Below are 25701 nucleotides of genomic sequence, written 5' to 3' on the forward strand. Positions count from 1 at the left end.
TTTTGACTTTTTGAAACAACTTTTTTTTAAATTTTTAAAATTTTTTATTTTATTTTTTATTTTATTTTTTATTTTTTTTTAAAGATTTATTTATTTTATTTATACAAGCACTGGGTACAGTCAGAAGCTTGGGAGGGTGAGAGAATTCACCAGAGCCAGAGCGGGGAGCAGAGCAGGCAGAAGGACCGAAGTACACTGCTGAGGGGAGCAGCGGGCGGCAGGAGAGGTCTGCGTGCCATGTGGGACCCTCCTCCGGTGGCCGGGGAGCAGCCGGGGATCGAACCAGCGCTGCAGAGGCTGCGGGCAGCTTCGCAACCCAGTGCTCAACCACTGCGCCACAGGGGAGGCCCCTGAAACAACTTTTTTTTTATATTTTGTGCTTTGCAAGGTAAACCTGCTTTAAAATTTAATAGTTCTAATTACATATTTTCAATGAACATTGAAATAGTTACAAAAATGAATATAATGTTTAAAGGTTGCTCTTGGAGCAGTGGTTTTAAGGATTTTAGATCTTGGTTGTATATATTTCACTTGTCTGGAATTAAAACAGCAGATAAAGGTAGAGCTAGATTGTCTCTAAGTATTTTCCCAACTTTGAGAACTTCATTGAGTCTGAAACAGGGAAGAATTCAGTTTCCTTGCTCAAGATGGCAAAACAGGATATATTTTACCATTATGACATGTCTATTACAGAACTGATTCTGTAGAACATGAGGATGATATCACTAGTCAAGAGACCAAAGATAGGCTAGTCTTCAAGACCATTCAAGGTATGTATCATTACTATACTTCAAAGAGTTTTAATTTCCAACTATTTTCTTTTTAAACAATGAAGGAGCATTTTCCAGATATTTCTTAGTTTCATGGCACATGACTTTATTTTCCACATACCTATACAAGTTAATATACATGTATTCATATATATATTTGTATATTACAAGTTAATATACATGTATTCATATATATATTTGTAATATATATTATAATTATATTTATAATTAAATTTATATTTATATTGCATTTGGTATATATGTTTTGAATATTTTTATCATTTCTCCTACCTTAATTATCTTGACTAACTCAATAGTTTCATGTAAATTAAGAATTTAAGGATATTATAAATTATTAGGTATTATGGGTTCTGTTTATGAACTGAATAAAATACGGTTGATTTTTTTTTTATAATACACCATAGTTATTTCTTAAATTTTTTTTGATTTTTATATTCCCCATACAATTGCAACCCCGATTTTGACCCCAATCCCTCCTTTCCACCCCCCCCACAAAGAGTGTCTCTAGTTCATAGTTGTTTGTTGATTTTGATTGTTTTCTTTCTTATAGTTATTCTTTTTCCTAATCCATATTTAGGTTTTCTGGATTTCTGTTATGAGTGAGACCATCTGGTATTTTTCTTTTTCCTTCTGGCTTATTTTGCTGAGCATGATCCCGTCCAGCTCCATCCATGTTGCTGCAAATTGCATGTGTTTATCATTTTTGAATGCTGAGTAATATTCCATTGTGTATATGTACCACATCTTCTTGATCCAGTCATCTATTTTTGGGCATTTGGGTTGTTTCCAAAGCTTAGCTATTGTAAATTGTGCTGCTATAAACATAGGCATGCAGGTGCTCTTTGGAATTGATGTTTCTGTGTCCTTTGGGTAAATACCTAGGAGTGAAATTGCTGGATCATATGGAAGCTCTATCTTTAGTAGGTTGAGGAATCTCCACACAGCTTTCCATAGTGGTTGAACCAGTTTGCACTCCCACCAGCAGAGGAGGAGAGTTCTTTTCCTCTCCACATCCTCACTAACATTTGTTCTTGCTAGTTTTTTTAATATGTGCCATTCTCACTGGTATGAGATGGTATCTCACTGTAGTTTTGATTTGCATTTCCCTGATTGCAAGTGACATTGAACATTTTTTCATATGCCTGTTGGCCATTTGTATTTCCTCTTCAGAGAAGTTTCTTTTTAGCTCTTCTGCCCATTTTTTGACTGGATTATTTTCTTTGCTTTTGTTGAGTCTCATGAACTCTTTGTAGATTTTTGTGATCAGTCCTTTATCATTAGTGTTGTGTGCAAAAATTTTCTCCCAGTCGGTGAGGTTTCTCTTTGTTTTGGTTATTGTCTCTTTTGCTGTGCAGAATAAGGTTGATTTTTGTGATAGAATACTTGTCCCATACAGTAGTTAATATCCTAGAGAGACTTGTGGTAACCTAGTGTAAAAGAAAAAATGCTAGACTTGGAGCCAGATTCATGTTTGGATTATGCAAAACATAGATGACTTTTTATAAATCCCGCCTATATTTTTCTTTATCTCCAAAATTGGCATAGCAATCTTTTCTCTAAATTTTGAAAGCTTTTATTGGTAGACCTTAAACAATAAAATAGTAAAACATTCAAGAAATTTTTTTTCTGGCATGCAGTCTTATAACCACAACAGTCTACAAGACTCAAATAGACATTCCTCTGCTGAATCTCATAGTTTAGAAAGGAGAAAGACATTAAACAAGTTACAGAAATCAGCATGTTATTTATGAATTTTGAGAATCCTGATTTATCATTTAAAGGTGATAAGGGAGTAAGAAGGCCAAAACAGATTAAAAAGTTGACTGGTGTTAGCATTTGAACTCTCAAATATTCCTGATGCTGTCCTTAGTCAATTGCTGTCTCTATCATGGCTTGTACAATATTATATTTGGTTACATTTTTCTGTCCTCCAATGTACTATATTTAAATATTTCCTTAAGATGGCACAAATTACATTAAGTAAAAGCACTGACTTACAAAGAAAATACTTAAGGTCTGGAGATTAGATTTCCTGGAGGAAAGATTTACTTTAAACATCTAAGTATAGATAGCACTCCAGAATTCAGATGGTATTTAATATGTAAGTTACAATTTGAAAATTTCAAACTGTTTTAGGCATTTGGAAATGATGACATTTGAGAGACTTACCTGGCATCAGTTTTATAGCCCAGTTGGGAAGAGTAAAGAGGGATGAAAGAGATTAAAAATGTGGGATCATTAAATGAAGCCTAGAAAAGAAAACTACAATTTTATTTGTAACATTTAGTTTATTTTCATATTGATAAAGTGAGACTTCATTTCCCTATATTTAAAATACAACACTTCTACCACATAGTGGTGCTGTAGTTCTAGTGTATTTACATGTGGCTTTATCTATAAACCTCTTTCTAAAGCATTCTGTTTTCTAAAGGTTTTTGCTGGTCATATAAATGATTTGTTTGAATAGTCACATCCCTTATATCACTTACATCAATTTTAATTTTCTTATAAGAGAGACAATTGCAGTGTGATCCATTTGTGCATAGGAGCTTTTAGTTTCAACTTCTCTTCTTAAACAGATGTGCTAAAAGAACAGCTACATAAAAGAGGCGTTCGTATTTTGACTGGATTGGGAAAATACCTGCAACAGTTGGACAAAGAAGGAAATGGACTTTTAGATAAGGCAGATTTTAAGCAAGCTCTAAAAAGTTTTCACTTAGAAGTGTCTGAAAAGGTATGTACTGCAGATCACTCTGTGGAGTGGATAATATGTCGTTCTTAGGTCATGTTTTTCATTTTTCTGAAAGGCAGGCATTGTTCTAAGCTCTGAGAAGATCTATTCTGGACTCTCAAGGTCTTCATAATCAGAGAAAGGAAGATAAATGATTATAAATATATGGTACATGTTAAATAGAGAATGCTTTCAGAACTCACTGGATAAATTCCAAGCTAGATTATGGGAAAGATCATGGATGAATTCCTGCAGAAAGATATAACTGAGCTGAGCTTCAAAGGATGGAGTGTGGATCGGACCATGTGTACTTCAGGGAAAGGGAAAATGTGGAGGCCTGGAGAGGAGAGGGTGTGGCCTGTTCCAGGAATTGCACATGGGTCATCCCTCCTGTCTCCCTGCCCTGAGCTCTCCCACGCCATCCCCTCTGCTGTGAATAATCTTCCACCAGACCTTTGCATGTCTGGATTTTTCCGTCAGGCATGTTTTCTGTACTGAGAGCCCCAGCCTGACACCCTCTGTCACAAGGAACATCCCTGTCTGATCCCCGGTCTTCTGTATACCATTTACCCATTTTATTTTATTTTATTTTATTTTATTTTCTCCACACCACACTCAGTGTTGTCTGATCCTGCCTGTAAATAGAATGTAAGTCCTGTCAGTGCAGGGACCAGTTGCTTTTGGTTTCTTGCTCTATTTCTAGCACTTCAAATAGAATCTGGCGTACAATACAGCAAGTGCTGAATAAACAGACACTATATTAGCTGAAATGGAAGGAAAGAAAAGAGAGAAATGGAGAGAAATAAGCCTGGCAGGGTCCATTATGTCAAAACCTTGCATGGCTGTGCTAAGAAATTTGGATTTTATGAATTTGAAACATATCTACCTCAAGGGTTTCAGATAAGGGATTTTTTTTGCTTCAAGTGGTTTTGCCACAGTATATTTTGTGGAAGGAAGACGAGAAATTGAATTGATGAGATGTAGGTTCAAATTCTCACCTCACTACTTCAACTGTGATCATGAAATCTTTGAACTTTTCTGATTGACAGGTCCTCCCTGCACAATTCCAAGATAATACATACTCAGAGTTGCTTTGAAGCTTACGTGAGATAATTATGTGAAAATATGCCTTAACTGTAAAATTCTTTTTTTTTGATTTATTTATTTATGCATACAAAAACTGGGGTACAGGCAGAGATGGGGAAGGGTGAAAAGATTCACCAGAGACAGAGTGGGGAGCAGAACAGATGGACTGACTGAAATACACTGCTGAGGGGAGCAGTGGTTGAGGCAGGAGAGGTCTGCTGTGCCATGTGGCTCAGCTCCCTGGCCGGGATTGAACTCATGCTGCAGTGGCTGAGATTGCTTCATAGAGCTGATGCTTAACCCCTTGTGCCACCAGCGAGGCCCCCTTAACTCTAAAACTATGTGCCAAAGTGAGGTTGCTTATAGTTGTGACATACCTGTTTTTTGTGTTTTTATACAGTCAGCCTTGTGACCCACCTAGTGACACACACTGAAGGTCCTCAGGATCATCTCAACTTCACTGCTTCCTTTCATAAATTAAAAACAAGAAAGCAATAGGAAATTAAAATCCTCAGTGTCTTTCTCTTCACCATTAGGCAATTAATAACTAAGCAGAGTTAGACCCAGATAATCTGGGCTAGTCTAGTATACTCTTTTTGCTTAACTGCAATACTTCTCTTTTTGATTGACATGCTAAACTTTTATGATTGGATTCAGTAATGAAAACTAAAATAATTATGGAAGAAATCTAACATAGGATACGTATTATGAAATTGGAATAAACTTCTACTTTTTCTCATTTAAAAAGTAATATTGCCTTTTTTTTGCCCTGTAATGTCACTGGAGACTTCCCAGCCAATGAGAAGCAAAAAAGTACACAATCCCCGACCTGGGTCTAAATGTGGGACTAGTTTGCAGGAAGGCATAGTCATTGCCCCTGATTTTGAAATTAAAAAAAAATTGATATGCAACCTAAATAGTCTAATTTACATAGAGATACTATCAATGAATTTACTGCAGGTCTTTTTTTTAAAAACTGAATTAGTATATTCCATTCTGTGCTCTGTCTTAGGAAGTTAAATAATTTTTTTCTGTTTTTCAATTCTTGAATATTATTTTTTTCAACTTCCAAATAATATCTTTTTATTCCAGCCCTCCATTATTTGGTACTACACTTGATCTTAGCCAAAAGGCGGAGAAGCGATAGTCCTTCATTATTTGAATGAGCAAATTCATCTTCTGTCTGTGCTACTTATGCTTATAAAAAGGTCAAGTTCATTTTTGTACTTCAAGCTTATTTACAGACACTTAAGGTCTGTGTCATGTACAGGCATCATGACAGACAAAAAAAAAAATGGTATTCGTTATTTAGATTTAGGAGGAAGCAGGGCATTTCAGGATTTAGATTTTGGGGCCTCCCTGGTGGTGCAAGGAGTTAAGTCTCAGCACTATCAAACTGTCTCCAGCCACTGCAGCATGAGTGCCTGGCCAGGGAGCTACCCACATGGCAAAGCAGTCCTCTCCTGTCTTGCCCGCTGCTCCCCTCAGCAGTGTATTTCAGTAGATCTGCCTGTTCTGCTACCCACTCTGTCTCTGGTGAATCCTCTCACCCTTTGCATCTCTGGCCTACACCCCAGTTCTTGTATGCATAAATTAAAAAAAAACTAAAAAAAAAGATTTAGTTTTTCTTATTAAAGCTTTATTTTAAAAAAATTAAGAGGAAGTAGAAGAGAATATTTTTTTGAGTACCCATTACTTGTCAGTTACCTTGGTAGACATTTTATTTACATTCTCATTTATAGCTAGCAGTGACTGAGTCACTGAAAATGTAATTACCTGAATTTAAGAAAATGCCAGGCTGTAATTTCTTTATGGTTAGGAACTCTTTGAATTGAGAATTCCATTAAAAAGGGATTTGTCAAAGAAGTAAATGGTAATGGTAAAATGAACAAACTGGCATAAGGGATTTAATGAAAATAAACCTTTCAGTGTAAATTAATGGAATAATAGAGGGTCATTCAAATTTCAATACTTTCAAGGGTGAAGAGTAGCAAATATACAATTAGTGATCCCAATGCTATTGGAGGTATTCCAAACCTGAAGTGACTTTTTAATGGTCACCGATATATTATACATTAAAAATAATTAAATGTTCAAGTCTAAATAAGTGATAAACATTTTTTGGGGGACATAGTAAGGACATAAACTTAAAAATATTTATTCATGACTTATTGCCATTTTTACATGATTATTAACTTTACAGAACTATCCAGCAGAGTTCCTTGAATAGCTTTCTTAGTGCTTTTGCATTTATATATAACTTTTTGGGGATTTTCTTATTTAGTCTGCTACTTTGTCTAGGGTAAAAAATAAAAAGAGGTACCAAAACACAATTATGGTGATTGTTGTTGAGGCCATGTAGAACTTAGAGGTATAACAGTGGTCTCTATGTGATTATTTCCAGGATTTTGAATCTCTATGGCTAATTCTAAATGGCAATGGCAAGGTTGATTATGGAGAATTCAAACGTGCCATTATTGGTGAAATGAATGAATATAGGAAATCATTTGTTCGAAAGGTAACTTTGTTTGTTAGGTAATATTTCAAATAAATAATAACTTTTAAACAGTTGCTAGTTTCGTTACTTAAACACTTTAATGAATTATGATTGAAAATACTTTTAAATCCCTTTATCTGTAATATTTTGGTTTAGTAAATCACAGAGAATTATATATACATACAAATCTTCCCAGATAAAGTAAAATATGTATATTTTAGGGAAATAAAATCTGAAATAAATTTTGATTCAAAAATTACTTATTCTGGCTCCATAGCTCAGGGGTTAGAGCACTGGTCTTGTAAAAATTACTTATTCCGGGCCTCCCCGGTGGCGCAGCGGTTGAGCGCTGGGTTACGAAGCTGCCCGCAGCCTCTGTGGCGCCGGTTCGATCCCCGGCTGCTCCCCAGCCACCGGAGGAGGGTCCCACATGGCGCGCAGACCTCTCCTGCCGCCCACTGCTCCCCTCAGCAGTGTACTTCGGTCCTTCTGCCTGCTCTGCTCCCCGCTCTGGCTCTGGTGAATTCTCTCACCCTCCCCCGCTTCTGACTGTACCCAGTGCTTGTATAAATAAATAAATAAATCTTTAAAAATAAATAAATAAATAAAAATTACTTATTCCATAAATTTCTGTCTCCATAAATTACTAGCGTTATATAAAACTAATTGTGTTTTTAAATATCTCTGAGTTTCAGTTTATTATAGGGTTTGTATAAGGATTGAATAAAATAATGCATGTGAATGCTTGGCTTTGTGTCTGATTCAGGATGAAGGCTCATTATGTATTATTTTAGCATGGTGACTAAAAGGTGTTTCTCTGATTTTTACAATAAATGTGGCAAATATTATAGTGAAGATTATAATGACCACATTGTTGGAATTTAAACAGTTTGCTTTGATTTTTTAAATTTTTTTTATTTTTATATTCCCCACACAGTTGCAACCCCGATTTTGACCCCAATCCCTCTTTTCCCCCCATCCCCCTAAAAAGTGTCTCTGGTTCATAGTTGTTTGTTGATTTTGATTTTTTTCTTTCTTATAGTTATTTTTTTCCTGGTCCATATTTAGGTTTTCTAGATTTCTGTTATGAGTGAGACCATCCGGTATTTTTCTTTTTCTTTCTGGCTTATTTTGCTGAGCATGATCCCGTCCAGCTCCATCCATGTTGCTGCAAATGGCATGTGTTTATCAAATGTTCACCGTCATTTGCAATCAGGGAAATGCAAATCAAAACTACAATGAGATACCATCTCACACCAGTGAGAATGGTACATATTAAAAAAACTAGCAACAACAAATGTTGGCGAGGATGTGGAAATAAAAGAACTCTCCTGCACTGCTGGTGGGAGTGCAAACTGGTCCAACCACTATGGAAAGCTGTGTGGAGATTCCTTAACCTACTAAAGATAGAGCTTCCATATGATCCAGCAATTCCACTCCTAGGTATTTACCCAAAGGACACAGAAACATTAACTCCAAAGAGCACCTGCATGCCTATGTTTATAGCAGCACAATTTACAATAGCTAAGCTTTGGAAACAACCCAAATGCCCAAAAATAGATGAGTGGATCAAGAAGATGTGGTACATATACACAGTGGAATATTACTCAGCATTCAAAAAAGATAGCTTTGATTTTTTATAGGAAGCTCCAAAATACTCAGGTTCTAGTAGTCATTTTATTTTTTTCTCTCAAATTTTATTGCATTGCAATTCAATTGAATAAATATATAATTTGCAATCTTGGAAGTACAACTTTGTACCTCCGCCTGTGTTCATGCCTCTCCCTCTGTCAGGTCTCCAGTGCCACAGCCCTATCACTTACACTCCCCACTCTTTTCCCCTCCCCCTAACCCGCTCTGGTAAACAGTACATTTTTCACAGTCTAAGAATTATTCTTGTTGCTTTCCCAGTTTGATGGTTTGATTTTGGTGATTTATATTCTGCAAATGACTAAAACAATCTAATAACTGTATTTTAATTGATTTCATTTAGCATAATTACCTCAAGATCCCTCCATTTTGTCCCAAAAGGCACAATTTCACCTTTTTCAGTAGTTGAGTAGTATTCCTTTGGCTATAGATTCATTAATTCTTTTATCCAGTTGTCTGTCATGGGCATTTAGGTTGGTTTCATGACTTGGTTATTGTGAATAATGCTGTGAACACAGGATTGCATAAATCATTTCGCATCAGTGTTTTCACATTCTTTGGGTAAATACTTGTAAGTCGGGCCTCCCTAGTGGCACAGTGGGTTGAGCGCAGTGCTGTGAAGCTGCCTGCAGACTCTGCAGTGTGGGTTCAATCCCAGCCGGCCGGTGAGAATCCCACATGGCACGGCAGACCTCTCCTGTCTCGCCTGCTGCTCCCCTCAGCAGTGTATTTCTTCGGTTTGCCTGTTCTGTTCCCCGCTCTGGCTCTGGTGGATTCTCTCACCTCCCACGCTTCTGACTGTACCCTGGTTCTTGTATAAATAAATAAATATTTAAAAAAATACCTAGAAGTAGTATTTACTTCCATTTATACCTTTTTGTGGTATTTCCATTTATAATTTTTTGAGGAATCTCCATGTCATTTTCTATAGATACTGCACCAAATACATTTCTACCAAGTATAAATGAGTGTTCTTTTTTCTCCATATCCTTGACAACATTGCTTTTTTGTCTTTTTTGATACAGGCCATTCTTATAGGGGTCAGGTTTTCATTTGTATTTCCTTTATAATAAGTTATGTTGTCTATTTTTCATGTGCTGTAGGCCATTTGTGTGTCTTCTTTGGAAAAGCATTTATTTAGATACTTTGCCTTTTTTTGATTGCATCATTTATTTATTTATTTTTTGGTTATTGATTTGTATAAGTTCTTTATATGTCTTGGGTTAACCCCTTGACAGACGAGGGATTTGCAAATATCTTCTTCCAGTTCTTATGCAGTCTTTTTCTTTTTGTGGTGGTTTCCTCTGAGGTATAAAAACTTTTCAGTTGTTATAGTCCCAATTTGTTTATTTTTGCTCTGTTTCTCTTGCATTGTAATTGTGTCCCCAAATACATCTCCGCAGTTGATCTCCAAGAATATGTCACCAGAGTTTCTTTTATGTAACTTACAGTTTTAGATCTTATATCCAAGTATTTAATCCATTTTGAATTAATTTTTGTATAAGGGGTGAAGTAAGGATCTAGTTTCATATTTTTGCCTATGGCCACCTAGGTTCCCAGCACTTTTTTTTTTAATATGTATATATATATTTTAAAGATTTTATTTATTTATTTATACAAGTACTGGGTACAGTCAGAAGCGCAGGAGGGTGAGAGAATTCACCAGAGCCAGAGCCAGGAGCAGAGCAGGCAGTAGGACCAAAGGCAGAAGGACACTGCTGAGGGGAGCAGCAGGCGGCAGGAGAGATCTGCGCGCCATGTGGGACCCTCGCCAGCTGCTAGGGATCAAACCAGCACTGCAGAGGCTGCAGGCAGCTTCGCAGCCCACCACTCAACTGCTGCACCACCAGGAGAGGCCCTCCCATCACTTTTTTTTAAGAGGCTCTTTTTTCTCATTGTATGGTCATAGCCCCTTGGTCAAAAACTAACTGTTCATGTTTGTGCGGCTCTATTTCTAGACTTTCTATTTTATCCCACTGGTTTGTGTTTCTGTTTTGTTCTAATATCATACTCTTCTTCCTTTAATGTTTTGTTGTTGTCTCACATTACTGTTTATACTTCTTATTTTATGTTCCTATTTATCAACTTACTCAAGGTTTTGTGTTGTTCTGGTTTGCATTTAATTTTTTTTCTTCATATTGAAAAACTCTTTTCAACATTTCTTGTATGGACGGTCTCGTGATGGAAAACTACACTTTTGTCTGTCTGGGAAAGCCTTTATTGGATAATACATTTGCAGGATAGAATTTTCTTGGGTGACATCTCTTTTCTTTTAAAACTGTGACTGTGTCATTCTATTTTCTTCTAGACTTGAATGTATCTGCTGAGAAAGCTGATAAAAATATGACTGAGGTGCCTCTTTATGTTACATTCTTCTCTTCCTCCTGAAGTATTTAAGTTTTTTTCTTTATCATTAACTTTTGATAATTTAACAGTGATGTGTCTTGATGAAGGCCATTTTGTATTTTGAAATTTTGGTGTTCTTTTGGCTTCCTCGGTATTTATTTTCAATTCGTTTCTTAGGTTTGGGAAGTTCTCAGTCATTATTTCTTTGAAAAGGGTCTCCATGCCCTTCACTTCTTACCTTCTGGAATACCCAATATCTCTGTTTCCTCTTCGAATGAAGTCTGCTATTTCTTGTAGAGATTCTTCATTTTTCCTAAATTTCCATTTTCCTAAATTTTCATTTTTCCTAAATTTCCATTTTTCTACTTGGGTCATTTATATCTTCAATTTCTGACATTTTTCTTCCTGCATAAGTCTACTGAAAATATTTTCTATATTTTTCCTCATTATATTCAGTCTCTCTCTCTCTCTCTCTCTCTCTCTCTCTCTCTCTCTCTCTCTCTCTCTCTCTCTCTCTTAAATATCCTCAGTTTCTTTCCTGGTGAGTTCTTTCTATTCCTGGGTCTCTTTTCTAAGAACCTCACATGTCTTTCTTTGAGCTGCTAGGATAATGTTGATAGTTTTTTCCCAAGAAAATATTTTGTGATATTCAGTGTTGTCTTGAATTAGAGAAGCATTACAATAACTGAATTTCAAAATATGGTATTCAAATTCAGGAAATAGAATAATAAAGCTCAATTGTGAAATGTTTTGTGGGCCTCCCCGATGGCACAGCGGTTGAGGGCTGGGTTGCGAAGCTGTCCGCTGCCTCTGTGGCACCAGTTCAATCCCCGGCTGCCCCCCTGCCACCAGAGGAGGGTCCCACATGGCGCGCAGACCTCTCCTGCCGCCCGCTGCTCCCCTCAGCAGTGTACTTCGGTTCCTTCTGCCTGCTCTGCTCCCGGCTCTGGCTCTGGTGAATTCTCTCACCCTCCTGCACTTCTGACTGTTCCCAGTGCTTGTATAAATAAATAAATAAACAAACAAATAAATCTTTAAAAAAATGTTTTGTTTTCTTACTGTGATGGAATATTTGCAAGCTCATTTTTTATGAATTATTTCATTTTATATAATTCTTACATAATTTTTCATTTTGCATAATGTGTGCATTTTCATTTTGGTTATATTCCCCATGCAAACTCATTTTTTGAATCAAAATTATTTACCTGACAGTTTGTCTTGGCCATTTTTCAGTTTCATGTGAATTCTGAGCTAGATGTTACTTGAGAGGTCTTTTACCCAACCCTGTACTGTGTAGTTGAGCAAAACCAAACACAGGTTTGGTTACTTTCTCAAGGAGAGAGTGCTGGAAAGTGGTAATACTTGAGTGCAGGTCTATCTTGCTCCAGTGTCTTTCTCCCTGTATTCATAATGTGTCCTGTATATACCGGTTTAGTGCTTTATACTGCCTTGTTTAGAGGTCAGATTAGGTTCTCATGTCTAATGTTTTCATAGAAAAAAATAACACTTCTTTTGTAGGCCTTTATGAAACTGGATTTTAACAAAACTGGCAGTGTGCCTATTATAGAAATTAGAAAATGTTACTGTGCAAAGACGCATCCTCAAGTAATTTCAGGTAATTAGTATGAGTGAAAATGCGTTATATTTCTAAAATTTTAGTTAATAAATAAAGATATTTAAATTATATTAATTGATAGCATGGACTTTAGACCATAAGGGAAGAAATAAAAATTATTTTTTAAACCAGAAAAGTGAGAGCTGCTTGCCCCTCTTCATGTAAAAACTCTCAGGTGTGTCATCTATACTTACCTTTTTTTGAGTGAATTTTTATTTCCTGTGAGATGTGATGAATTTGAGTTAGAAAGAATCGAATAGATTTAGAGAATAGATCATAGCATATGCAAGTTCACCAACTTAGCTTTACTGTATCTGCTTATACTTGAAGACTTAAGGCAGAATAAGGGAGTGTCTTTCTTTAGAGTGGATTTATACATATAACAAATGCATGTCTATACAAATTTGATGATGTAATAATTCTAAAGATTCATTTTCTACTATATTTCTGAAGACTTTAATTTTTATACAATTGATTTATAAATGAATTAGTGTTACAAAGACAGCATTTGATTACAGTAACTCCTTTTTATTACATTTCCATTTCTATAATGATTATTGTTTTTAGTATATATATTTATTTATAGTTAATTCCTTTGAATTTTTACTAGCTTTGCATTTACTATAAATATCTAATTTTTTGAAGGTATTTTTAACACCATAAACACATTGCTATGTAGTTTGCTGTTCATACTCAGCAATGTGTTGGAGCTCTTTCCATGTTAATTCATACTGAGACACCTTATTTTATTTTTTTAAATCACTTTTCCAGAGTTTACCTAGTTATTCTTCTGTTTTAGACTTTTAAATTTCTACTCATTGATGTGTAACCAAAGAAGCCATGGGTACAGTTGTGACTCCTTAGGTCTATTGCCTATTGTTTCTTGACAGTAAGTCCTATAACTACCATGAATGCTATATTTTAAATTTTAATTGATACTTTTAAATTACATGATAGGATTGCTCTATCATATTACACTGCCATTATTTGGAGAATTCATTTTCCTTATCTCCTGGCCAACTCCTTAGTTTTTGCCAGTCTGATAGATGAAAAAAAAAATTTTTCATTTCCCTGGTTACTATGGAGGTTAAACATATTTTGTATATTTATTGACCACTTGTAAATTATATTTTATGATAGTTTCTAACTAGTGGAATACTATTACTTAAGAATTTTATTCTTAAATATTAAAAGTGATACACCATTGTTGGCTTCTTATCATCATTACAAATGGTTTATTATTATTGTTTAGTTTAAAGAAACAGATATTGTAATAGAAATAAGGCTGATCTACACTGGCTTTCCAAATTTCAAACTATGTATTTCAAGACCAAGTAATGTAAGTTGCTTATCAGTGACTTAAATAAACTGTAATTGCTGTAAGAGATTTCTATTATTATTTAATTATTTTTAGTATATCTTTTCCCTTTACATCCATGCCACTCGTTTTCTTTTAACTAGCAACATGAAAGTTCACTTATTTCAAACTCAGGTGAGAGCCATGCCATGTTTTTTTCTTTTTGTCTTTCCCTTTCTTCTAATATCAAGGAAGTTGCTTAATTAGCTTTAGTTTCACTATATTGTCCTTGTTTTTATTATTGTTGGCTAAGCCTTTGTTAATCCAAGAAATTCCATGCTTCCCAAAGAAATGATATTTAAAATAAGATTGTTCCTTCCCTTTAAATGGTCATGGTAAAATCAAAGCCACTTATTTCAATATGTTATTATTCTTTTACTGAATTAAAATAATCAAATGAATTTTAGAAAGAAAATGGATCAGATATTTTGTTTTCTCTTTAAATTGCAATGTTTTATACAGATGTGATTGTCACTTGCATCTTCCTATACAATAAATATATATGACACAGTGGAACTAGCCAACTTAATGTCAGAGATTTAAATGGAATGATTTAATAGTGTGAAAGTTCTTCCAGCAAAGATTTTCATAGACCTCTGAATCCTGTGTTTTTAGTAATATTTTCTTTGTGTTGTCTGGGTAGGTGATGCCTATAAAAACTAATGCTTGAATATAGGCATGCCTGTGAAAGGCATGGCATTACTGTATTAATATCCTATAAACCTTTGAAAGTATTTGATTTCTTTGCTCATATCTAATGGAAATGAAGCCAAGTCCTTCAAAACACTAAGAAATACAAGAATACCTGTAGCAGTGACTATAAGTGACTTATTTTGCCTATATGTATAAGATAAACCCTATCAGAAACTAAAAAGATTTCCTCAAATGTGTATTCAAACCATTTCCATCAAATTCTATTTGATGCAAGAAAATGTTTAAATAATATGAAAGGTAGTTGGACATAGGATTTCATATTGTTGAAAAGATTTCATTAAGTAATTAAGTATTATTGTCAATCATTTTATTAGTCTATTAAAGATATTCTTTCATAGGCAGTATTATTTTACAGGCCATTCTACAGAAGAAGAAATTAAATCATCCTTTCTAGAGACATTAAAAGACGCTTGCAGCAAGTCTGGTGAAGTGTCATATGGTGAATTTGAAGATTACTATGAAGGCCTAAGTTTAGGGATAGTAGATGATAAAGATTTTGTTAATATTTTACGTACTCCTTGGGGGATTTAGTTTTTAAAAATGTTAAGTTATCAACCTTTTAAAGGAGAGATTAATTGAAGGTAAACTTTGATCCAACATTGCAATATATTTTTCCAGGACTCCAGATGTACAGGTATGTGTATGTTCTTACACATGTATGAGTGTTTGCTTATCTATGTTTATAAAGATCTTTTTGATTTGTTACTTATCTTGAGCATGTTTTATTTGAATATATTTTAGAAGATTCTTTAAATTAATCTTCATAGGAAAGTTATGTCTATATCAAGCTCTGCGAGACCATCTGTATAATAAACAAGTTTCTTTTCCTTTGGTTTTTGCCATCAATCCCTCAAATGTAATTGCCACTGTCACCATTCTCAACTTGATAAATGGAAATTGGGCCCAAAGCCTATGAAATGGAAATAATTCAGCCTGTTTCAAACATGAGAATGTTAAAGAAATTGAGATATATGCAAGAGAATTTTCTGAACAGTGTGATTATAGATATTTTCTATAACATAAATATTTAGAATATCAATGGCCAACCCCTAAAATGCATAAGCACTAACTTGTCTTTATAAATTCTTGCTTTCTATATTGTGTGCTGTTGTTTGTGCAATAGAGCTGTGCCCTAAAATTAATGCATGTTATTCTAGACATCTTTTTGGTATATTAAATGACTGAGACATTTTCTTCTAAATAGATATTATTTAATGTTTAGATGTGCATAATCATTCTTTGTAATTTTTTCTGTTTCTTGCTTCTTTGTAATATAAGAGAAGAGAAAAAAAGATTTAGAATTGTTTTCAACTTCATAATTTTAATTTTGGGTTAAGATGCCATATTTGAAAAAAGTAGCATTAAGAAAATAAGAAATGGTTCAAAGTGAAAATATGCACTTTGTAGAATATGACTTTGGCATATAATGTTATTCATTTATAGACTTGTCAAAATTATCAGAAATGTGTAAACACAATAAATTAAAAGTATTTGAGTAAATAAGAGAATGCACTATTAAAATATCAGACAGAAAATATAAACAAATATTTTAGTGATGTGATGTTTCCACTAGCTAAGTTCTTTATTTCTTGGATCTTTTCCTGAATTAGTTATTGAAATTAAAAGCTGGAAGATGTTTTGGCAGAAATAAGTCTAAACTATTATCTGAGTCACACCCTTTTTCTTGAAAAATTTAATACAACTGTAGTCATCTGAAATCCTAAAAATTGTTCTCATGTTCAAATGACTAATATTGTGTGTGCTGAGTATGCGTATAGTATTTTTCTTTGATAAATTTTTATTTAGTTCTCATAACAGTCTAATAACAGTCTCATAACAGTCTTAATTTTCTGATGAATAGCATTAGAACGTGTGTCAGTTATCATTATAAAAAAGGGGGAGGAAAGTTCTTCCAGAATGTGACATATTAATATGATGGCATGATTTTAAACCTCTGCCTCCTAAATATTCATATGGTTTTTATTAGAAAGTATCTGTTTATGAAATGTAAGTTTTAAAGTTAATTTTCTGTTGTTTTGCATCATAATATCCATGTAGAGTTAGAAAATATATATTCAATATGAGGGTATTTCGGGTATATTTTGTTAAAATATAATGGGTGGCACAATAAATCATTCTTTTGAGTTTGCCTCACTGTCTGCATTTTTCTTTCAATTTGATGAAATGGAATCTATTATTTTGTCTTCAATTTAATAGAATAGCATTTAATAAATAACATTTTCAAATACCTACTGTGTAATAATTGGGTTTTGAATTTCTATTCAAGATTTTGAAATATCTCTTGATTAATTTTAAAAATATTAAGTTATATGTTATAAGATGTAACATGAGTTTTATACTTATATTTCATGAGTCTAAATTTTTGAAAATTTTAGGTAATGATACTGTTTATTGGATTCTATATGTTGATTTTGCTATTTGTATTATTACAGAGTTTTATAGACTTTTCAGGAAAAAGGCTCATTAGAAAACTAGAAATATATTTAGGAATATATTTAACTATGTATTAACTAGGCACAAATATGCATTTGCATGATAGAGTAATGAGTAAAACATAGCTAAAATATATGTTCCTTATTCTCGTATGCTGTTGGTGGGAATGTAGACTGATCCAACACCTATAAGACAGCATTGCTCTTCCTCAAAATATTAAAAATACATGACCAAACAATTCCACTGCTAAGTACCTGTAAAATGCTAACACACTAATTCAAAGGAATACATGTATTCCTATGTTCATTGCAATTCTATTTACAATAACTAATTTACAATGCACCAATTAGAGATGTTAGAAATTTGCCCAAAGTGTTTACAGATGTAAAGTTATTCTTCCACATGTATCATCTTGGTATTAAATTCAGTACAAGACACTTTGTTATTCATTATTTTTAACTTGTCACTTTGCTACATGTTTTGAAGGAAAAGAGAGGCTAACCTTAATACAAGATTTTATTTTTTTCCTTTATGGATTTTGAAAAAGGAAGAGAATTAAAAACCAGATATTTATTAGTTGTAGAAGGAAATGCTGCCCATTAAAATATATGTCTTTAGAAGAATGCCTCTGATGATTGCCATTTGAGATTAATCAGGAAAAAGTAAGCAAAGCTTTTCATTTATTTCCAGCAAGAAAACAAAGGAAATAAATGCACAATGAGTACATTTTCTGTAAAGCTGTGTGACATGCTACATATAGATTAAGTATTACATCTATATCTCTAAACATATCCTTATCTATATCTATATTCAATCTTCATTGTAATTTTCAGATGAAGAAGTAGAGACTCAGTGATATTAAGTAGATTCTCAAGCTCATAGAACTAATTTCTAGGAGAGTTCAAGTTTGAAATCAGTATTCAGAGACTTCAAAGCTTGTGCTCTTTCAACATCATTTATATTAAAATATTACTCTAAGGACATACTCTTACTTGATGGAATAGTAATTGAATACTTCCTCAAAATTACTTTTCCTTGACAACATATATTTTGTTAAAAGTTCTGTAAAAATCTCTCTAGCTACTATATACGTGTGTGACTTTCTAAGTGGCATATAGTGCTCTCCTTGAATTGCAGTTATTTGCTTCATACTAGCCTTCTTATTACCTGAAAATCCCAGGGAAATCAACATACAGTTGAGCTGCAAAGATGAGAATCTTTTCATGTACATCTGAATTCATTCAGCCATAACTCAGATATCTCATTCTAACTATTGAAAAAATATAGAATATCTTTTCTTCTTGCTCTCTTGCATAAAATTCATCAACCAGATAGGTAATTTTTTAATTTAAATTCTTCCAAATAACTTTACATTGTTTGGATACCCCAAAATTATACAAATCGGCCTCAAGGCTCATTAAGGAAAATGTGTATCCATTACTGTTTCTACAATCTATACAGTCAGTTCTCCAGGTTTTTTGCTGTTTCATCTTAAATGGACAGATCAATCACCAATCTTAATTATACCTTAATAAATCATATTTTCACAGTGGTGAGTTATTTCTCCCCTGGGATGACATAGGTAGTCCTTCCATGTACCAATGAACCCAGTTTCCAGAAGAGATGGTTCTTGAGTATTAGAAAACAGGCATGAGTTAATAATTTAATTTCACCAAGTGGAGGAAATAACTTTAGACAAATGTAGCAGAGCAATTCTGAAGTCATGGAAGTTTGAAACCTTTCAATCATTTTAAAAACTAGTTCATAATGGCATGAGGAACATGGAGAATGATCTGAGTACAGGAAGTGTTTTACCAGTCATGGACGAGGGGTGATTGAATTTATAACTTTAAGTGTAGACACTTTGCCACGTGTTTTGGGGCTCTATGATACCTACTGCAGTCATGGAAAGAAACTAATTTCTTAGTTTCTTTGCTACTGTGAACTGGCAACTAAATTAGAAGTAGTAAATTGTGCACAAGTAATAGTTTCTTTATGGTAGTTATCTGTGACCTCCCCCTTAAAGTCTCTGAGGTATTTGAGAATTACCTAATCCTCCTAACCTCACTCTAAGTTATAATTGAAACAAGTTTCAGACCAAATTCTGCCAAGCAGATATTAAGGAAGTACATCTTTAGCAAGGAGGCACAAGGAAGCTACAAACCTATTCTGTAAACTCTGAAATTCCAGCAGTTTGTCCCATTGGGAGCTCCAATTACCACTGTGGATGAAATGCTAACACAGGAAGCAGCATTTATAGTCCAGGGGCAATATCTGCTGACCTCATTGTTACAGTTGGGTAAACAAAAGTTATTCTAATCTATAAGTGGATCTGAGACCTAATAGGGCTCTAACAAGACTATTTTCATGAATATAAAACCCATTATGTTTACAAGGCTAATTAGCTAGGCACCAGATGTTAACTGAATTCCAGATAACAAGTGTGTATAGTAACACCTGAGCAGGAAAGCTTTGTTGATAAAGTGCTAACTGAACCTTCTCCAATCTGTGCTTTCTTTACTAGGGAAACTGTCTCTCCATAGCTGAAATTTACACTAAATAGCACATTCACATTTGTGCTATTTATATGGTCTATTCTAAAGTGTTTTAATGGAAAAGTGTTTAAATGCAAGAACAAGCATAACAGTTGCTGCTTCATCTCAAATTTATCTAGTCAGTAAGTACTGATTTAACTTCTACAATATGTCACAACATTAGACACCAGAGTCAAAGTTAAATAACATGGTTCCTGTCCTCAAGGAGCTAACAGTCTGGTGGGAAAAACAGGATTTAGTGATTCTATATTTACTATACCATAAAATGATAAATGCTGAATTGAGGGCACACCCATGGTGCCAATGTGATCCAAAAAAACAGGGCAGCTATTGATAGACTGAAGTTTCTTTTATTTAGTGTTTCAGAAGAGGTGATTCTTGAGGTAGCATTAGAAAATTGGAATGGTTTAATCATTTAGGTAGGCCAGGTGGAGGAAATAACTTTAGGCAAAAGTAGCAGAGGGCAGTACCAGCAAGGCACTGAGTTGTTTCTCTATGATCCAGACAGTCCAGTAAAGGAGGAGTCCTAGAGCCCTTGGTGGCTTTTTCAGGCTTTTATTGAGCTTTTAACATCATTAGTAGTGTGGCAACCAGGTACTCGGAGGGGTGGGGGAGCTGCGGTCCGGGGTGGGGGGTTTGGCAGGAGGCTGACAGGCCACTGGCCCCAGGCAAATCTTCACTTTTGGGGGCCCTCTGGCTATGTCTGGTTGCCTCTGCTCTCTCTGCTGTCGCTGGTGTCCCTGGGATGCCACCCTTTTATGCTCAGCCTCTCAGCTCAGGTGTGCCCACATATGCATGCCCACACTCTACTCCAGTGTCTGCCATCAAGCACACATGTAAGAACACAGATGTGGGTCTTAGACACCAATGGTGGGAGGGCAGAAAATCCTGAAAATTTCCACTTACCCTATACAGAGCAACTCTGAAGGCAGGGAAATTAGAAATCTTACAATCCATTTTAAAAACTAGTTCAGACTGGCAGGAGGAACATAGAGAATGAGCTGAGCAGAGGGAGACAATGTTAGGGAGACCAGATCACTTAGGTTGTAGGTGCTAAACAGAGAATCTGAACTTTTCTGAAAGGTATGAGAACTTTCTGAAAAAATTCTAATCATGGAAGTAACGTATATTTTAGATGATTCCAGCAGTAATATTGATCTTGTCTATATATAAATTTCAAATTTTTTAATAAACATTTTTGCATTAATTTAAATTTTCAAAGCATTACACAAATTGAAAGTTATCTCCATCAGTGACATTTTAATATTTATTACATTTTGGTCATCTCTATCACTGTATCCTACCCTAGCCTGACCTGCCAATTCAATAGGTGGGGTCTCAAAACAGGCTGCATGTGATTGAGAGAAATAAAAACGTGAGCATTTTACAAATATAAGAGGAGCATAACCTGTGGTTCAGAATTTGATTCTTAATACCCTTGAATTTAGTCCCTCAAATCCTATCACCAATTTTTATTTTCCATTGAAAGTTCTGTGGTTAGGAAGTTTTCAGAGTATGATTTCTAACACTTTATTAGAAATGTTTTCTGTATCTACTTTAGTGATTGGTCTACCACAGAATATCAAAAGAGGTCAAGTGTATTATTATTTAGAAGGTAATGGTTGGTCAGGCACAGTAATAAGCCTTAGATCTCTATTGTTAAGAAGTGTTTTTCCTTAAGATCTAAGGGGATGAATTTAGAGTTAGTATAAAGTTCCTGGAGAATAGTGGATGCCCAAAAGATGGTAATTTTATGTTTTGGGTTGAATTGTGATGCTGAAAATTCCTATGTTGAAAACGTAACCTCTTGGGCTTCCAAACAGGACCTTATTTGAAGATAGGGAAATTATGAGAGAATAAAATTAAAATAGTTATTAGAGTAGGTCGTAATCCAGTGTGACTGGGGTCCTTATAAGATGGGAAAATTTGGGCACAGACAAGTACAGAAAGTGGAAAATTTGAAAATATAGGAAAATGCAATGTGAACTTGAAGATGCTCATCTCTAAGCCAAGGAAACAGATCTAAGAAGGAACCAAACCTGTTAAAACTTTAATTTTAGACTTCTGGCCTCCAAAAATGAGAAAATATATTTCTGTTGTTAGTTTCCCATTTTATGGTACTTTGTTAAAGCTGTCCTAACAATCTAATTACCAACTCCCAGTTTTTCTCCTTCTGCTTAAGACTTCTGATATGAAGATCAACTCATCAGAAAGATTAGAAACATTACTTGTTAACTCACATGTCTTGCCTTTGTAGCTATTTTATTGAGTATGTTTAACATTGTCTATTACTGCATAATACATTTTTTTATCTCATAGGCAGTGTTTAAGAAGAGATGGAATGTGGTACCAAGAGCATTACGTTGTGGGCTAGGGGAGAGAAACGTATGCTTGAAGTTTCAGAATTTGAAATACACATATAGTTTCTTTCCACATATGCACACCATTATGATCTTAAGCTTTTTAATTCTGTGTGGAGTTTATATATGTTGATAGGCATATACATATATTATTATGATTTTAATTTTGTTGCTAGATTTTAAAGTTATTTTGTTTTAAATTTTGTCATGCTCCCTTGTTAAATTCATTTGTTGAGCATATATCGAGAGCTGATGATAAATTGAGAACAATAGCTATGAACCATTGTTATGAGCGAATCCATGAAAAAAAAAAAAACCTAAATTTCCTGGACTTTACATTCTAATGGGTTGGTGGTAAATATATGTGTGAATAACAAACATATAAATAAATAACATACTATGTTAGATGATTAATTTAAAAACATGGTAATTGGAAGTGAGGATGAGCATAATTTTATTATTTAACTGTGCTTCCAGAACTTTTTTCTTAAGACTTAATGGGTTGTTTTCAGCATCAGTGCACAGACATTTCAATCTGTGCACAATTCTTTATGTTCTGAAATCTTAAAAAAAAGAAACAAATCATGTAGTTGTAGTTCTTTCCTAAACAATTATTCCAATGACTTTCCAGCTTAAAATGTGAAGGCAAATTTTCCTTAATTGGATTCCAAGTATCAATATCTTCAAATGTTGATAGCTGTTACTTTGGAAATTCCACTACATCATAATTTAGTATCATATACACTATATGCAACATCTTTCAGAGCAACTGTTTTCCCAAATTGCCATTTAAATGCCTTAATGCAGTAGTGAGTCCTAGGGCAAGTGAGGGTTAACTAGGCAGCTTCAGGGACAGTGCAGGCAGGAACTTTGGGAGAGTTAAAAAAGCTTCTGAGGGCCTCCTTGGTGGCACAAGGGGTTAAGACGCAACCTATGAAGCTATCCCCAGCCACTGCAGCAAAGGTCGATCCCTGTCAGGGAGTTACCTACATGGTGCAGCAGACCTCTCCTGACTTGCCCGCTGTTCACCTCAGTAGTGTATTTCTGTTAGTCTGCCTATTCTGTTCCCCACTCTGTCTCTGGTGAATCCTCTCACCCCCCCCCCCCCGCACCTCTGGCCTGTACCCCAGTTCTTTTATGCATAAATAAATCTTTAAAAATAAAAGCTTCTGAGATAAGGACAGAGAAATCTAGGAGGGCTAATGAGGGTGATGAGTGTTGTGCCCAAGGTCAGCAGGCTCAGCGAGCATAGCCTCCAAGAACCCAAAGACAGCCGATGCAAACACAAAAGGGAGTTTATTACAGACTCGAGTCCGGGCTCACGGCACCTGCCAATGCAGTGGCTGATATCGAGAGCCCCAAACAAAGGAAGCAGGGGTATTTTATAGGGTTAAATCATGCTGGCAGTTACTCATTGGCTACAAGGATGCGTTCTCCAATTTTGCCCAGCTATAATTCTAAGCTGACTGGCCCGGCTGAGATGCAGCTCCAATTACGGCAAGTTCGCCCTCATTGGTGACCCGAGGGCGAGGGTGGAATGAGGGTCGAAACTGTCAAAACTATCTCTGGAATGCAGTTGTCATTCCCAGGACAGCAAAAGCTAAAATTCTAAAATGGCAGTTACACACAAAATGACAAAGCAATGGCTAAGACTACTTATGCTTGGTTCCACAATGAGAAAATATATTATTGAGCAAATGAATATAATAAAGATTCCAGCAGAACTTCCAGCCCAGGAGCAATGACCATTCCAATGCAGGCATAATCAACAAGTTTGCTTACTTACTCCTTCCCCTTCAAGATTCATGGCCAGGCAGGGCCTCAGCACTCTTATCTACAAGGTCAGGCAGCCGGCCAAGCTGGTCTCTCTCTCCAAGGCCATTCCCGAATGCCTGCATCTTTTCCCCCGGCCTTGCCCCTCTTGTCCGGGGTCTTTGCTGCAAATGGTTGTGCCTGCTGAAAAATGATGTTATCAATGTAACAGATATGGAGACAGTTGTGTATAAAAGAACCCTTGGTCTTTAAATGGTACTCAGGCCTTATGGGGCTACCCAGGTCTGGGACCTCATGCATGTGTAATAAAGCTTCTCCTGACCTCACCATTCCTGAAGTACAAGTACCACTTGTTCTTCCTCTGCCTGGGCAAAAGGCTAGAATTCATTTCCACAACAAGGGCAGTACAGTTTAAGGCTAATAAGATAGGTAAATTTTAAAAAGAGAACTTGAGAGGGGCAGTGAAAGAAAGACTAAGATAAGAGCTGTAAAGCTGGACACAGCTGCCCAGGGAAATAGAGCCACTGAGAGAGCCAATGTCAAGGAGGATGATGAGATTTTTAAAACAGAGAAAAAAGGTTTAAATATGCCCTAGACAGAGGCCCATTCAGCATCTTTTGCTCCTCCTTGGCATCGCTACCTGGGAGTCCTTGTTTTCGTTCTTTTTCCTCTCAATAAAATTTACTTTCTAGAACAAAGTTTGTTTCTCTCTGCTTATCTAAAAAGTCTGCAAATTCCTTTTTATGGCTTTGTGGGACAAGAACTCGTGGTGGTTTAAGGGTTACTGGGGTGAGCAGCAGCAGCAGCAATCACAGTAACAGCGTACACCAGCTTGAGTAGGAAATAAAAACTGTCCCATCTATGGAATGTCAAGCAGACACCCAGGACAAGCAAAACCTCCCTATTGACTATCCCAGTGTTTTTTGGTTTCACAAAAAAAAAAAAAAAGCAAATGATTTCACCTCTTTAAAAAAAAAGCATTTACACTTTAAAAATGGATGAGGTGGGTTTCCCTCCTCCTTAAAAATGTTTCTAGAGCTACTAAAAACTTGCATTTGCAAAAAGAGTTGATAAAAATATTCCACTGCATTGTACAAGAAGCTCTGGGAGGGAGGGAGGCAGGGAGCTCTGGGAGGACGTGGCGCATACATCAGACTTGACTACTTTCTCCTGTGGCATCAAAAGTTGTGTTAAAGGGCAGCCCCGATACAAAACGGGGTACCTGACTGGGGGTTCTCACCTGTGCACTTATAAGGACTTATCAATGTTCTACTGCAGGCACACACGAAAGGTTAATAAAAGGTTTATTTACAAGGGAAGGACAAATGAGGAAATGTACAGCTCAGGGAGAAAAATGGGAGACTAAGTTTTAAATGTGTCCTACCTGATCCGCAGATCTGGAATCCCAAATGGCACTCTGAGAGCTGGCCGCGAGCCAGGAGCCGTGAAGCCAGGAGGCGAGCGACAGAGCGAGAGACCCCAAGGCCCACGTGTTTGGTTTTTTATACCCAACCTGGCTGCTTAACTCCACCCTCAGGTCCCAGCCACCTTCCCTTTGGTGGTGACGGGATTTGTCTTTCCCAATGTCCTGATGGCTTTGGTCTGGAGTGGGGGTGGGGTCCACAAGGCCTGTATGGGATTAGCTCAGAACATCCTTTCCCCCTAACAATTCCAAAGACCTGGGAGTCCCACTTTATTTCTGTTCTTTTTCTCATTAACCATTTTTTCTTTCTCTAGCAAATCTGCTTTTTTTTAAAAAAATTTAATATTAT

At 35.5% G+C, this 25701-nt stretch overlaps 1 protein-coding gene across 1 annotated transcript in view; it reads left to right on the forward strand.

Moving 5' to 3' along the window:
* Nucleotides 1-15318, forward strand: part of LOC311185340 (calcyphosin-2-like) — a gene marked incomplete at both ends in the record, with an annotated part of 35749 nt that extends 20431 nt beyond the window's left edge. The window contains 5 exon segments of the mRNA XM_084255979.1: nucleotides 694-770; nucleotides 3371-3525; nucleotides 7013-7126; nucleotides 12620-12716; nucleotides 15143-15318. Coding sequence (XP_084112105.1) covers nucleotides 694-770; nucleotides 3371-3525; nucleotides 7013-7126; nucleotides 12620-12716; nucleotides 15143-15318 — 619 coding nt within the window.
* Between the last annotated feature and the right edge of the window lie 10383 nt (nucleotides 15319-25701).

The sequence above is a fragment of the Talpa europaea genome (genome assembly GCF_964194135.1).
Source record: "Talpa europaea genome assembly, chromosome: 15".
Taxonomy (NCBI): Eukaryota; Metazoa; Chordata; class Mammalia; order Eulipotyphla; family Talpidae; genus Talpa; species Talpa europaea.